Source organism: Ictalurus punctatus, chromosome 17 (genome assembly GCF_001660625.3).
Source record: "Ictalurus punctatus breed USDA103 chromosome 17, Coco_2.0, whole genome shotgun sequence".
In the NCBI taxonomy this organism is placed as follows: domain Eukaryota; kingdom Metazoa; phylum Chordata; class Actinopteri; order Siluriformes; family Ictaluridae; genus Ictalurus; species Ictalurus punctatus.
Window position 1 is genome coordinate 12,469,994 of NC_030432.2, and position 15,238 is coordinate 12,485,231.

Sequence of the window (15,238 nt, forward strand, 5' to 3'; positions counted from 1 at the left end):
GAGAGAAAGAGAGAGAGAGAGAGAGAGAGAGAGAGAGAGAGAGAGAGAGAGAGAGAGAGAGAGAGAGAGAGAGAGAGAGATAGTGAATAAGACGGAAAGACCAACACAACATTATTGGAATCTGAAAGAAAATGTCAGATTCCATCACATAGTTTTGGTCAAGATATAAAGTTGGTGTGTTGATTTCACAAAGACACAGTCCTAAAAGATGCACGCCACGACTAGAAATCCAACTAGCAGTCTTTTATTTACATCATCTTGTTACATATAAACACATAGCAGAAAGGGCACAATAACTTGCCATTTCCTGGTGAACCTTTCAAACCATTTGGACAGAAACATACCTACAGGCACATTAGCTCTAAAATCTACACCAATCGCAGTGTCGTGACACAAACCTAGTTAGAATGATTAACACACAACTGACTTAATCAATGTCAAATATCCATTTGTTGAAGTAACAGCATTCAAATCTATAGTAAATGCATCCAGGCCGAACATATTTTGGTATTCAGGTTTCTTCTCATGTTAAGGAATATTTTGAACTGCTTTGACTAACACAGTACCAAATACAGAGGCACCGGCAACAAGGCTGACTGTAAAACACGTGTGTGCGTAATTCCTGGTATAGTGAAACCAGATAATACAGCGTTTCTGGAAGGAGACTGCTGTATCAGTGCTTTGTAACAGTCAGAGGTAAACTCGTTCCTTATTAACTTCAAGACAAAGAGAAAATGTGAGGCTGCTGAAGAACAATTGTTTATAGCTACTATAAAATAAGACATAACAGGAACCAACCTTTCCCCACATTAAACAGAGTTATTATTCAATAACTATATCATTGTAATTGTCGGAAAATTGGCATAAAATAAATAAAATATGAAAATAATCAATGTTGGGGTGGTAAGAGTAATAGTGTTGAAAAACTATGGGGCTAAGTTACTGTATACAAAACAAACAACCTTTAAAATATATATATATATATACACACACACACACACACACACACACACACACATATATATACATATGCATATACATACACACACTGTATATATGACATGCAAAGCTGTTGCTGTAACACGTCCCAGACGGAATCACACTTAACAATATCACACGAGCCTGTTTTGTCCTACAACCAGGTGTTTAGTATATACCAGTAAGTGCAGCCAACAGAGAGACTGTTAACAATCTCACAGATAACATCTGCCCAAAAATGTGAGCCATGTGATGACAGAAATGAATGAGCAAGGTGTTGCTTATCAAGGCACAGTGGCGTGGTATGTAAGAGGTCACCAGAAGATGACTGCCATGCAATTCGTACAATTCTGCTCTAAAGACATGGCATTACTGCCTTGCGCAAAAACACAAGGAGCCAACCAGTGCGTTCTATCAGGACACTATCACACATCCGAGCCACAGACCCTCCTGATTAAAGCAAAGCTCGCCTCCGAGTGCTAGAGATAAGCTCTTTACTGCGGCGCCTCTGGAAGTCTGATGGTGCCACCGCTCAGCCTCGTCAACAGTCTTCCAGAGAGATCAGACCATCTAAAGTGCCTTCCCACAACACCGTGCCTGCTGTAATGAACATTCTGGGCCGCACCTTTTGTGATTATCCATCACCTACAGGAATGCACTAGCCTATCTCCAGTCCTATCAGACTGTCAGCCTATCGGTCTCACATCAGTCTGAATGTGTCGGTGATAAGAAGTTTAGTGGCGGCAGCTCAGTGACCTCTTCCTGCTCCACAACACCAGTCCGATTAGCAAGGGTGACATCACGTCATTTTTTTGTCACTACTTGTCTGGCTTACTTCTTTATCGGTCATACCAATTCAAGGTTTCGGACTTTGTGACAACGTGAGCGCTTTGAAAGAGTTAATCAGCAGAGAAACAGAAGAAGTCAGTGGTCAGTAAGAGGTCTGAGTCACGGGCAGTGCTGGTCATCAGTGGGGTAGTATTTACATTAATGCACACTTCTAAGAGCCTTCTGGTAGTCAGAACAAACGCAGTCAGCCAGCCAGCGAGATAAGGCCGAGTGTCTGCGTCCGCCCACAGGGCATTATCACTCTTCTTATTTGTTCTGCTCGAGATAATGTGTCTCAGAGGGTGTGCGTTCTCTGCTGCTTGTGCTGTTTACAATGCAGGATCAAAGCCTACGCATGGCCAGGCAACAAACCTGGTGTGGATGTAGTACATCTCAGGTTCAGGCCTATGGAGGAAACAGGCCTGTTTCAGTTTCACATCAAAACTTCAGGAACTCACATTATAACAATACATCACGGTCAAAGTCACTGACATATCTGTGCTGTTTAAAAAAATAAATTAAAAAAAATAAATCCTTGGATGGTTAAGCGTCCTAGAGTCCTAAAGAGGTTACAGTGACTTGCCTAAGTATTTACCCCCCACTTAACCCTTCCACACTTTGTAATGTTACAACCTGGAAACGAAATGTATTTAACTGGGATTATACGCTCACTGGGCACTTGATAAAATCACGCAGATTCGGGTCAAGAGCTTCAGTTAATGTTCACATCAAACATGCGGAGAAAATATGATTTCAGTGATGAAATGACAGAAAGGCTATGGTAATAACCAACAGGTCAAACAACCATTCCTGACAACCGTGGTGAACAGAAAAACATCGTAGAACGCACGACCCATCGAACAATGAGGCTGATACGCTGAAACAACAGAAGACCACGTTGGGTTACACTCCAGTTAGCCAGGAACAGGGATGTGAGGGTACAGAAGGTACACTGAAAGTGGACTGAAAAATCCTGGCTGATGCTCCTACATTAAATATCCCAAAATACTGAAATGGGGAGAAAAATCAATATAGCTTGCACAAATAGTTTTGCAAATAAATTTGAGATTGCATAAGCATTTTCCCCCGCTGCTGTGAAACCCATAAATGCATTCTGGTGCAACAGGATTATAATATTTACGTCTTCTAAAAGGGAAACCCTTTGTGTGGTTCTACATGGAACTCTGGTGCTCTTTTGGATGTTCAGGGTGGAAACGTTTTCTTTAAGAACGTCTTCATTTTCGACATTATTAAAAGATGAAATAATATTAAAAACAAGCATTTCTCCTAATTGACATAGAAGGGGAGGGATGACTTTAATGACCTCGTGCGTGTGCGTGTGTGTGCGTGTGCGCCAGAGCCCGTGAGTGAAGTGCAGTGGAGTGACACTCCACTCAATATCCCACGGGTGCTCTATGCACACTCGCTCCACTCGATCGGTCATGGCCCAAGAGAACGCTCCACTCATGTACTGCTCACGCTCAAGAGTAAAACAAAGTTTGCTCAAATCCCACTCAGATATGAAATGTCTCTGTAGTATACTTTCTTTTTGTTGTTCGCTTGAATAAATTACAGCAATAGAGATAATAATGATGATATTTGTGGGTGACATTCTGTTACAGGCTGTGCGCTTTATTACATTTTTAATGTTTATTTTGCAGTTTCATAATCCATCAGATCACAAACTGCATCCTGGATTGAGCGAGCAAGGCTGAGCGGGCTGAGCAAACGGAGCGGAATCTTAAGAAAGGTCCTCTCCGCTTCGGTGGAATCATCAGCGCTCCGCTCACACGCTCTGATGTATCACATCGATCAGCCATAACTTTAAAACCACGGACAGGTGAAGTGAATAACATTCATTATCTCGTTACAATGGCATCTGCAATGGGTGGGATATATTAGCAAGTGAACAGAAGTTGATGTGTTGGAAACAGGAAAAATGGGCAAGCGTAAAGATCTTGGCAACTTCAACAAGGGCCAGATTGTGATGGCTAGACGACTGCATCAGAGCATCTCCAAAACAGCAGGTCTTGTGGGGTGTTCCCGGAATGCAGTAGTTATTACCTACCAAAAGTGGTCCAAGGAAAGACAACTAGTGAACTGGTGACAGGGACATGGGCTCCCAAGACTCACTGATGCATGTGGGAAGCAAAGGCTAGCCCGTCTGGTCCGATCCCACAGAAGAGCTACTGTAACACTGCTGAAAATGAATGCTGGCTATAATAGAGAGTTGCACGACAATGCATCACAGCTTGCTGTGTATGTGACGGTGTAGCCGTAGACCGGTCAGAGTGCCCACACTGACCCCTGTCCACCACTGAAAGTGTGCTCTTCTGTGGGATGGGGCGACACAGGCTAGCCTTCGCTCACCATTCGATAGAGAGAGATGGAGAAGGGGTTAACTGTGAAAGGAGGAAGGATTGATACAGCAGTCTTTCAGGACCAAAAGCTGGGACAACTGTTGGGAAATGATCAGGACGGCTGATGTAAAAACGATGCAACACATTACTGGGAAAGATCCGCTGACCCATTTAATTCTGGGTGATGAAAAAATATGCAATATTCCATGAAATTCAGTGATTTGTTATTTGTCACATTACACATACAAGGACTTTCCCAGGAAATGTAAAGTGGTAAAACTATGCAAATAATGTCCAAAGTTTTGACTGTGAGAGGATTTACAGGCAGCGCTTAATGTTGAATAGGTTTCAAGTCAGTGTGATATCAGTGTTTATAAGCATGAGGAATATTGGGAGAAAATGACAGGCAGGTTTTTAGAGCTGGCGGTGGGTTGGACCGTGTCAGGTTGTGAGAAGTTTGCACACTGGAGCAGAGAGCATCATTGTGTGCACATCCAAACATGACACTTTGCTGGATACATACCGAACTTTAGGGATAAATATTAGCTCTGCTTAAGCAAATAATACCTCACAAGCTGCCAACCAAAAAAAAAAAAAAAAAAAAAAAAAAAAAAAAGTGTAACAGCTGCAAAAGCTGCTACCCCCCGCCCCCTGATTTGTGCAACACCACAGTATATTATAAAATTAAAATGCAGGGACATGGTTATCACTTCCTGGAAAATATTAATGATTGCTGGGGGGGGGGGGGGGGGGGGGGGGGGAATGTAATCTGAACTCTACGTGACCGCACATGAATGAGGACTTTTCAAACTGCTCCACATTTTCTTCCTGAATTTGTAGAAAAAAAATACTGTGCAGAAAACTGAAAGACAGTGCAGCAGAGCACAAGACATCTGTTCCTTGTGCTGCTTTTTTTTTTTGTCCTGGATTGAACCATAACCTGCTGCTCGCACGTTGATTCATCTTTACACTGTACCTTCTACAGGCACCACGGTTAAAAGTATCTACATCAGGGCCATAGGCAAAAATAATAACTGCAGACCTAACATAGGAAAATTTCTTTCTGTACGTGTTTCCAATTTAATAATAAAAAAAATGAACAGTTAATTAGGAGCTGAACACAGAGAAGGAAAATATATTTACCCTATAGAATTGTATTAATGAAAATAACAAACGTAAACACCTCCTGATCTGCGGTTAAACAACGGCAGCTGCTCTTTTACTCCCTCATCCACATGCTGTAGACCCAGATACATTCGTGTAAAGCCGAGTAAGTTGGTGTGGGAATATCACTAGCCCGCTGGGACAGACTGCTGGCCATAGCCTCTTATTCTCAAATATTGAAGCTGTTAAAATTTGAGGCCTGACTTCAATGTGAAACAGTCAGGCAGGAGTGAGACTCTGATGATCACCAGCAGCTGTTTTTCTACACTTTAATGCTACGTTAATGACCATGTGCGAACTGGGAAATTTCTGACTTCCCAGTAGGAAAGATCCGTGTGAACGGCTCTCTACCTCGTAATTCCTACACGGAAAGTCCGTTTTCCGAGAGGTCCGACGTATCCGAGTCGTGTTTCTGTGACATCACTTCAACATGCCAGCACTCGTAGTGCAAAAGTAAGAAATAAACAAGAAATAAACAATAAAATTAAGGTTTGAAGCAGTCTTTTAAAGCTTCTGGTTATATCGGAAATCGCTAAATACTAGGTGGAAATGAAAATGCTAACTTGCTTTCCACAAGATCTTTTGATCAAACTGCACTTTCATGTCATTTGTGGCATTATTAACAGTAAACTCTCTCATGCACTTTAATAATAAATCCATTTTATTATATAATAAAATCATTTCATTTCCGACTTTCGAGTTTGTGTGAAAGCTCTAATGTGATAAGTAGTATGTTCCAAGTTGAACAATTCTGAGTTCCCATTTGTTGGGAATGCAGCATAACATTTTTCAGGGTTTTTTTTTTTTTTTCCGTGCTTAAGAATGCATGTTCTAGTATTAAGGAGATCAGATTTTTGAAAATCATAATGCTGACAACTGAAAGCTTGCATGAGAGGGCGTTTCAGAAATTTTACTTATTAAGTGCCAATTACTATGTAACATCTGAGTTATCTGTGCAGTTCCATCTTTCTCCCCAATTTGCTTACCTGCCGGTTCCCTCCCACTCGCCAGCTCTTCCCATCATATGGCAGCTACCCAACAGGGAGGGTGAAGATGTGCTTCCTCTGAGACATGTGAATCCAATCAATTACATGTCTTCAAACGGCTGCATCACAGGGCAGCCTAACACACACAGAGGAAAGCGCTATCTGCCTTCTTCTGCATACGCAAGCTCAGAGGCGCCCACGATTGACTAGTGTCACTATGATTCACAGGGGAGCCTACGTTCCTTCCCCCAAAGAGAGCACAACCGATTTTGCTCCCTTGGCTCACGGCCACAGATGGCTGTAGCACTGAACTCGCGATGTCCTGACGATACTTGACATCAATTAGCATTTGGAAAGGATTATTGGTTTCAATTACTCTTAACACTTTAATTCTTAAAAATGTATCAATTTCATATGTATAATTATGAATAAATACATAAAGATGAGACCATGTTTGGGCGAGGGGGACAGGGACATATCCATCCATCCCATTTTCTGTACTGGTTATCCTACAGAGGCTCACAGGGAGCCAGGATCCTATCCTAGGGGCCTCAAGGCACAAGGCAGGGGGACACACCCTGGAAAATGCATAACGACAATTTTTTTTTTTTCTTTAAACTTTTGAACATTTGTATACATTTATGTGAGGACATGCTTTAATTTCCACTCACATGTGATTTTATCCACTGCCATTATATCCATCAGCTACTTAAAGCCGAAGTCTTCAAATAATTTAAGAAGGTTCCTTCTGGTCCATCCAGAAAGGAAAACTGTACTAGGAACGTTTCACAACGCTAACACTTTTGGGTTCTTCCCGAGGAGCACACCACCACTAAAGGTAGTCTGGTTCTACATCACGCTTCAGATCAGTTAGGACTCCCCTAGGATCGCAGCCAGACTGTTTGTTGTCTCTCACACGCTGTGCAGGAAAATCATGAAAGAGCCAGAGAGAGAGAGAGAGAGAGAGAGAGAGAGAGAGAGTTCAGCGGCAGGGCCGAGTCCTGCTCTGTGTAGAGTTGCACGGTGATCCGAGTCATGTCTCTTGACAGTATTTAGAAAACACAAAGGGATCCAAAGAGGATGAAAAACATGTTCAAACTGCATATTTCCTGAGAATCGAGAACACAGGGACCATAAACACTGTGGGTGGCCCTCAAAGACTTTTAGTGATTAGCTTAACGATTAAAAGAATTCACAAATGCAATATTTCATCGCAAGCACAAACAAAAAAAGCTGGCGTGAACGTGTATATGTGTGACTGAGGAACATGGAGAGAGCGCTGCGATTTCATCAAATATCCCAAAAGATCATGCCGCACTGCTGAATTTGACTTTGACTTAACTACCAAAATATTAATAGCTGAAACTGTACTGTATCGCAAAAAGACATCAGCATAGACGTTTGTGTACACTCTCTTACCTTAGCCTCAGTTTCCCCTCTGTGCAGGGTGTACAGGTGATGAACTGCACTCTGTGACGATGCCCATGGGTGAGTGAGGATTTGAAACACGTGAAAATCATGTCCTAATGTGTCAGCAGTCACCAGCAACATACCTGCGAATAGAAAGATTCGCTTATTACTGAATCACATAACACAGTGTAGCCCTGGTTCATCGGTTTAGTCAACACTGAGCCAAAATAAAAGAGGACGACACCCGGGTCACCTTTAGAGGATGAACAAAAGAGACAAGTTTAAATGTCTATAAAATGTAATAACGTGCTGCAGCCTTGGCACACAACCAAACTCCAAGCTCACCCTTCAGTGTTCAGGGCATGACGGTGCGCGGCTCTGTTTTAAACCCAACCACAGGAGAACCCATGTGGAACCTCTGCTGACAGCGCCTTTCATTGCACCACTTGTATGTTAGTCGAGTTACAGAAAGTATAGACTCTTACTATAAACAACACACTTAGCAAACCACACCGAGAAAAGCCTGAATCTAAACTCAGTGCCCGTGAAAAAAGTCTACACAGAATATAATTTTCAAAACAGTGCAACAGCTCGACAAGCTATTTTTACACAGATATGAAAGTCCCGTCACGCGAGACTCGGCAACGCACAGCTTTCTCAATCATAATTTAACACGACAGTCGTCATGTTCCAAAGCTCGAACTTTTATGCTGAGGTTTCAGAAGGCTGTAATTAGAGACAAGTCTTTATAAAGCGGTTTGAAAAAAGGTATAAAAAGGAGCTTAAATGGCAGGGCATAAAAAGACCTTGCGCTGACACGTGCAAGAGGGATGAAATAAATTGACACGAAAATAGCTAAAGTACTAGATGAGCTCATCCAGCCTGTGCTCCAGCATCCTCATGTTCACACTTCAGAGCTACAGCTGCTTTAGGTGTGGCTGAGCCCTCACACTGGGCGGCAAGAAAGGAAGCAGTGCGGACGGGTGGAGGAAGGGTCATGCACAGATTGCTCACATGAAAAAGAAAAACAGTCAGGCAGTGAATTAGATGGCGGTTAGCTATTTATGCTGTATCAGAAGACTAAACCCAGCTACGGCTCGGCCATAAACTAACCTACGCCCCAAATGAGGTGCCAAGCCACAAGAAGCATTTGCATCAACTGGGAATACATGGAAAAGATGGCCTTCTAATTATAGAGGCTGGAAACGGAAGCGCAGAGTGATTAGGAGTTTAGGCGCTGCGGTATGTTTATCTGGGAGCTTCCTCTCCCTCGCCCTGCACGCTCACTCCCTTGCTTACCCTGGCTTTGACAGATGAGGCTTGGCCAGCTTACTGAGACACCAGTTTGCTGATGGTACACTCTGTTCTCCAAGAGCCAGTGGAGACTGGCAAGGCAGTGCTGGGGCTTTTGTGGCCTTGTTGAAATACGGAGCCTCGCGGAGAGGCGTCAGTTGGTTAGCCCACAGGAAGCAAGATTAAAAAGCAGACTTCTCGGTGCTGGTAAGCCACCACAAAATTTCAGGAACCTGAGACGTTAAAGCGGCCTCTTACACATCCTATTTATAACACCTTATCCCTTAGGCAAAAAGATGATTTATTTATGATGTTGGGAAGAAATGTGGGGCGCATGAACATACAAACATACTTGCTTCCATTAAAATGAATCATTTACTGTGTGGAAAGCGACACGTTATAGGATGTAATCTTTACTGAAATAGCGTCAATATGCTTTACATGTAAAAGATTAGGAGGTCCCAAACTAATCTAAATCTAATCTAAATCAATAGGCCTGCCTTAGCTGAGCAAAGTGTTCAAGATGCTCTACTGCTTCAGAAGATCAGCAATATATACAGAAGCTAAATCACTGAAATCTTTAAAACATGATGAGCCGAACCTTGAACTCAAGGAAGAATTTAACAGATAATACTGCCGTAATATGCTCTTAGGTTAGCATACATCTTGCTTCGCCTAAACTGAATTTTAGAGGCCTGTTCTGAGTGGAACCTGTCCTGTTAAACCGCTGTATGGTCTTGGCCATCGTGCTGCAGTTCAGTGTCAGGGTCTTGGCAATCTTCTTATAGCCTAGGCCATCTTAATATAGAGCAACAATTCTTTTTTTCAGATCTTCAGAGAGTTCTTTGTCATGAGGTGCCATGTTGAACTTCCAGTGACCAGTATGAGGGAGTGTGAGAGCGATGACACCAAATTTAACACAGCTGCTCCCCATTCACACCTGAGACCTTGTAACACTAACAAGTCACATGACACCGGGGAGGGGAAATGGCTATTTGGGCCCAATTTGGACATTTTCACTTAGGGGTGTACTCACTTTTGTTGTCAGCGGTTTAGACATTAATGGCTGTGTGTTGAGTTATTTTGAGGGGACAGCAAATGTACACTGTTACACAAGCTGTACACTCACTACTTTACATTGTAGCAAAGTGTCATTTCTTCAGTGTTGTCACATGAAAAGATATAATCAAATATTTACAAAAATGTGAGGGGTGTACTCACTTTTTGAGATGATATATTATATATATTATATATATATATATATATATATATATATATATATATATATATATATATATATATATATATATATATACACACACATACACATATATACACACATACACATATATACACACACACAAATATATATTTATATATAAATACATGTATAATAACAGTAAGGGGGTTGGTTAAACCAGAGCCTTGTGGGACACCACATCGCACTTTTTAGGCTCCCATGACTCATGTTGCCCTTTGAACTCTATTTCGAAGGCCCCCCAAACAACAAAAACTAGAAGAGAAAACCCATGAGGTCACCCCCTGAGTCATTTTGTTAAAACCAGTGCAGTTGATGTCAGCAGTCTGTCTAGCATTGATATCTTCATCTTGGTCGTACAGAGAGCTTAAACAAAAAGAGGCATCTTAATGAACAACAGTTGTCTAAAACCTCTGAGAAAAAGGAAATCTCAAATTAAACATGTGTGTGTGTGGAAAGAGCTCTGAGGGACAGTACAGAGGAAACAGAGCTCTTCTACACCAGAGACATGTACTTCTGAAGTGGAGATAAAGAGAGTAAATAAACCACATCAATCACTGCGCTTTGTCTATGGTGCTGGTAATGACATGGGCATATACACTGTGTGTGTGTATTCATGTGGGTGTCCACTCGCTCAGTGATATCACCCTGCGTGTTACACTTATCAAGGTGTTTATGAAAGCCGTGGAACACACACATGCACCGAGTGCAATAAAAAAGGCTCCAGCTTTACATCAAAGCCACCCACTCAGGCCTAAAACAAGCAACACTTTCTGAGTCCAGAGGCCACCCTCAATCCAACCATCAGATAACACCGAGGAGGACAGGAGGGGACCGGCTTGGGTCAGTCAATAACTTGTTAATCTTTCACAGACCAAGTGAGAACTTCTAAAAGCAGAGCTGTTTGATCCCAAGCTGGAGTCAGCTTTGATATTAGCGAGGACGTACTGACAGATCTGGTTCTAGTGGACTGTATCGACTTCGTAGCAAGCCACAATGAGCTCAGAGAAGGCAGTACAGTTTCCTTTCCTCTGGGCTGTAGGGAGGAGTGCATTGGATTCCACAGATGACTGGAGAGCATCAGCATCCTGTGGCTGGGAGTCTTGTTTGTCTGGGCAAATTGGTACCAAGAGCATGCTTGTCAAACACGCTCGTGGCACAGCACTCCTGTGGCGTCCTGGCTTAGAGCAGCTCTTCACATTCTTAGCTAGGAAACCTCGTTCACTATTTATGTAAGGGGTTAGAGAAAAGAGGTGAAAGGGGAAAAGGTGCTCATGGTTCATTTGACCCACAGCCAGAATTGAGTTGATTTTTTTTTTTAAAGCACTTTACCTCTAAACATTGGAGGAATAAGCAAGTAAAGATGTTTAGCGTGACTAATAGTATTTCAAATCCATGTCACTTTTTAAATGTCCTACTCTATGTTTTACTGCGTCGCTTATAACTCAAAGCTCATCAGTGCTGCGGTGGTAGGAAAGCACGTTCTCCCACAGAGGCTTAGCCAGCCTTACACGGCTTTTTGTGTGAATGTTAAAAGCCCAAAAACAAATTGGTCAAACCACAATCTCCAGATAAGAAGAGCGAACGGATGAAACGCGTAATCCTTTGTACTTTTCGCCAGACAGTGGATGATAATCTCATTTCATCTAAATGTTCGCCTTTATTTCACAGAACGTCCTGCTAACTAATTAATCCCCTGAAACATTCAGCACAGCAGATCGGATTTCACAGTTCTTCGTGACGCTTCGACGCTAATGCCGTTCAGACGGAGGTGAGCTCAAGGTTCTTCATGGACAATGGCTGATTCATTTTCGATTGGGGAAAGAGGGGTTTTGATGCTTCACACAAACACAAAGAGTGCAAAGTAAAGCGGCCCAGCCGATGCAGCCAGAAAAGAGCCACAAAGCGTAGGAGCATGATGTTGTCAACATCATGTCAACGTGGCAGATGACTCATACATAAACAAGGAAGAAAAAAAATACACGCTGGGCTGATAATGGCTTCACTTCACTGGCTTTAAATGTGGGTTTAAGTTAGACTTTGGCGGGGGGGGGGGGGGGGGGGGGGGGTGAAATCTTACTGAGGTAGAGCTACAGACTTTCAAAAACGAAACAAAAAAATCAAATAGTTTTACATGTTACTGAAAGAACATTTGGCATGAATGAAATATAGTATTTTTTCCCAGAAATCTTGGCTTTTAGATCTCTATATTTTCTGGATACGGTTATTTTATGCATCGTTAGAAAGCCAGCTCTATGCCGAGCAAGAGATAATAAAAAAATTGAAGCAGCAGCCTTTATTTTTCACATATACATTACAGCACAGTGAAATTCTTTTCTTCGCACATCCCAGCTTGTTAGGAAGTCAGTGCAGCAATAATCGTTGTGAAGATTTGTCAAGCAGTTGTGCAGAACGTGTTTTGATAGGCAGAAATGCATCTATAATATAGGTCTATAATAAATAAACGAATATTTATATTAAAACGAACATAATATTTATTGCCAAAGTAATGCTACGTGCATACCATGGTCTGCAAATGGTCAAAAATGTGTTGCACAAAATCCTGTGACATAGCCTGGGGGGTGGAGGGAAAAAAAACACAGCAATTCATGATAAGATTTCTGCTACACAGAAAAAACATATCCAAAGAACAAAAAGAGGGTTGAAAAAAAATAAATAACAATGCAGGTCATCAGATTTAACAAAGCGATCGGCTTCACGAAACAAAGCCTATGCTCGAGGCAAATTCCACTAATACCTAGCTCCCGCTGGCATGGGGCATTAAAATGGACAACATCTCAGCTAGAGCCTGTAATCATTTCTGACCATCCCACTGTGCTCAAGCTCTGTGCAGAACTGAACGATGAACCTCAGCTACTGTCACACACACAAAAAAGCGCACACACACACACACACACACACACACACACACACACACACACACACACACCATAGCCAATTAGATTCTGAACTCCATGAAATAAGGAGATCAAATAAAAATACAACGTACTGCATGTTTTTTCCACGTCGCATAGCGCTGCATTATTGCATCGTATGCATGTGGATTCTTGTTTTCAGTTCGTCTTCCATACCGAGCAGGCATGACCTCTAATGAACAAATGTATTTTACAGAAGTGCTTCTGAAGCTGGAGTCTTAGACTGTCCATAGCAGTGTTTACACCACCGAGTACACTTTTAGAATGTTGGATGTCATTTTTCTAGTATTTTTGACCTCGAAATCTGTTGTGTAGACTACGCTGAACAGGCGGCATGGTGGTGCATCATGCAGCTGCACAGCTCCAGGGTCTCCGGTTCGATCCTGAGCTCAGGTTACTGTCTGTATAATGTTTCACATGTTCTCCCTGTGTCCATGTGCGTTTCTCTGGGCTTTCCAGTTTCCACCTCCCAAAAACATGTTGGTATGTGTATTAGCTACTCTAAATAGCCTCTAGGTGTGAATGAGCGTGTATTCCCACCGCACGTTCAGTGTTCCTGGGATATGCTCCGCATGCACCATGATAAAGCAGTGACTGGAGATGAATGAATGAACGAACGAATGAATACGCAGAATTCAGAATCCAGAGAGCTCTGGTAATAATAAATGAGACATCATCTACGGAAGAAGAACAGAGTTGTCCTGAACTGATCTACCATGAAGAAGTGATTAAGCAGAATGACAGTGGTCCTCCTAGCTATTGAGAATATACTCTCATGCTCATTGTGCACACCGCTAACACATTACACTCACAGCAAAGTAGTTTATTCGGTGCTAAGCTGAAGTCGAGCTGTCACGTCCTCCAAATTAAGCCTACATGGATAGGCCGTACAGGTTTACATAGTGCGCTGGAGTATCCTTTAATTACACACCTATGAATAGATCTTACAAAACCACAAAGCAAGTGCCAGCTACCCGCATGGCTGCCATTATCCATCCATGTTCTTCTGTTGTGTGTCCAACATATACTGCTGAGTTGGGTTTCTTACATTCTTGCTGTTTTTTTTTTTTTTTTTTTTTTTGGAGAAGGGATCGGTGCTTCCCAGTTGGTGTCAAATCATCGCATTGTCTTAGGGCTTGTCTTTTCCATTTTTTAAATCTACCCACTCCGGAGAGAGCTGTGGTCGACCCTACAGCAAACACGACACTTTCCACTGCGGCTCTGAGCTCACGCACGTAATTCCCTCGGAACCGGGGCGACTAGCAGACAGAGAGCATTTCCCGCTAATTAAAACCAATCTCTCTACCCTGAGTCGGGAGGCCAGAAACCAACAATGCTGAAGGACTTGTTTTTTGATCATGTGCCCTAATGATGTCAGGCACCTAAACGACTGCATATCTGTATGTGCGAGACCATTCGTGAGGAATACTCAGCCTGACCTTGTTAGTCCCTGTTTAGAGGCTCTTTTTAGTCTCAAGAAACTAGGGGAATTCTCCCAGCCTTTTCGGTGCCGAGCAATTTCATAATTTCAAAAAAACAATTATTATAGTCTTTTCCATTTATGCCTGGGCAAATGAAGTGATAACAGACACATCCCATTATTTCTGACTAAAGCAGACAAGTGAAAGGTTAAGCTGTTTGAAGTTTTGTGCGCCCTGCTGTTATCTAAACCAAGTTGCCTGGAGTCCTCTCTGCATGGGGCAGGGGACGTCTGACAAAGAGCTGTGCTGGAGGCTTAACACTCACTGGACCTGAGTGGGGCCTCGCTGAGCCGGGACTATGACCTCTGTCTAATTCTATAAAGAAAGAGCTACCACAACACTACATCAAGCTTTCACTGGACATTGAGGCAGCTGTACCAGCTCTAAGAGTTCCATTAATTTCAGTGGTCAAACCAGATTTTCAGGGTTTTAATTGAAAGTCTCCGTGTCGTTATTTGATTAAAGAACCCTTAGAAGTTAGGAAAAAGAAACTCACACTACACAACAAGCTGTGCTTGTATTTTGCTCGGCATCGCGAAGCAGC

The 15,238-nt window shown here is 42.4% G+C and overlaps 1 protein-coding gene across 4 annotated transcripts in view; it reads right to left on the minus strand.

Annotated features, from left to right (window-relative positions):
* Positions 1-15,238, minus strand: part of bcas3 (BCAS3 microtubule associated cell migration factor) — a 222,000-nt gene that overhangs the window by 170,376 nt on the left and 36,386 nt on the right. For all 4 annotated transcript variants that reach the window (XM_017490616.3, XM_017490615.3, XM_017490614.3 and 1 more), the window contains exon 14: positions 7,736-7,869. In XM_017490616.3, the coding sequence (XP_017346105.1) occupies positions 7,736-7,869 (134 nt within the window). The remainder of the gene's footprint in view (positions 1-7,735; positions 7,870-15,238) is intronic.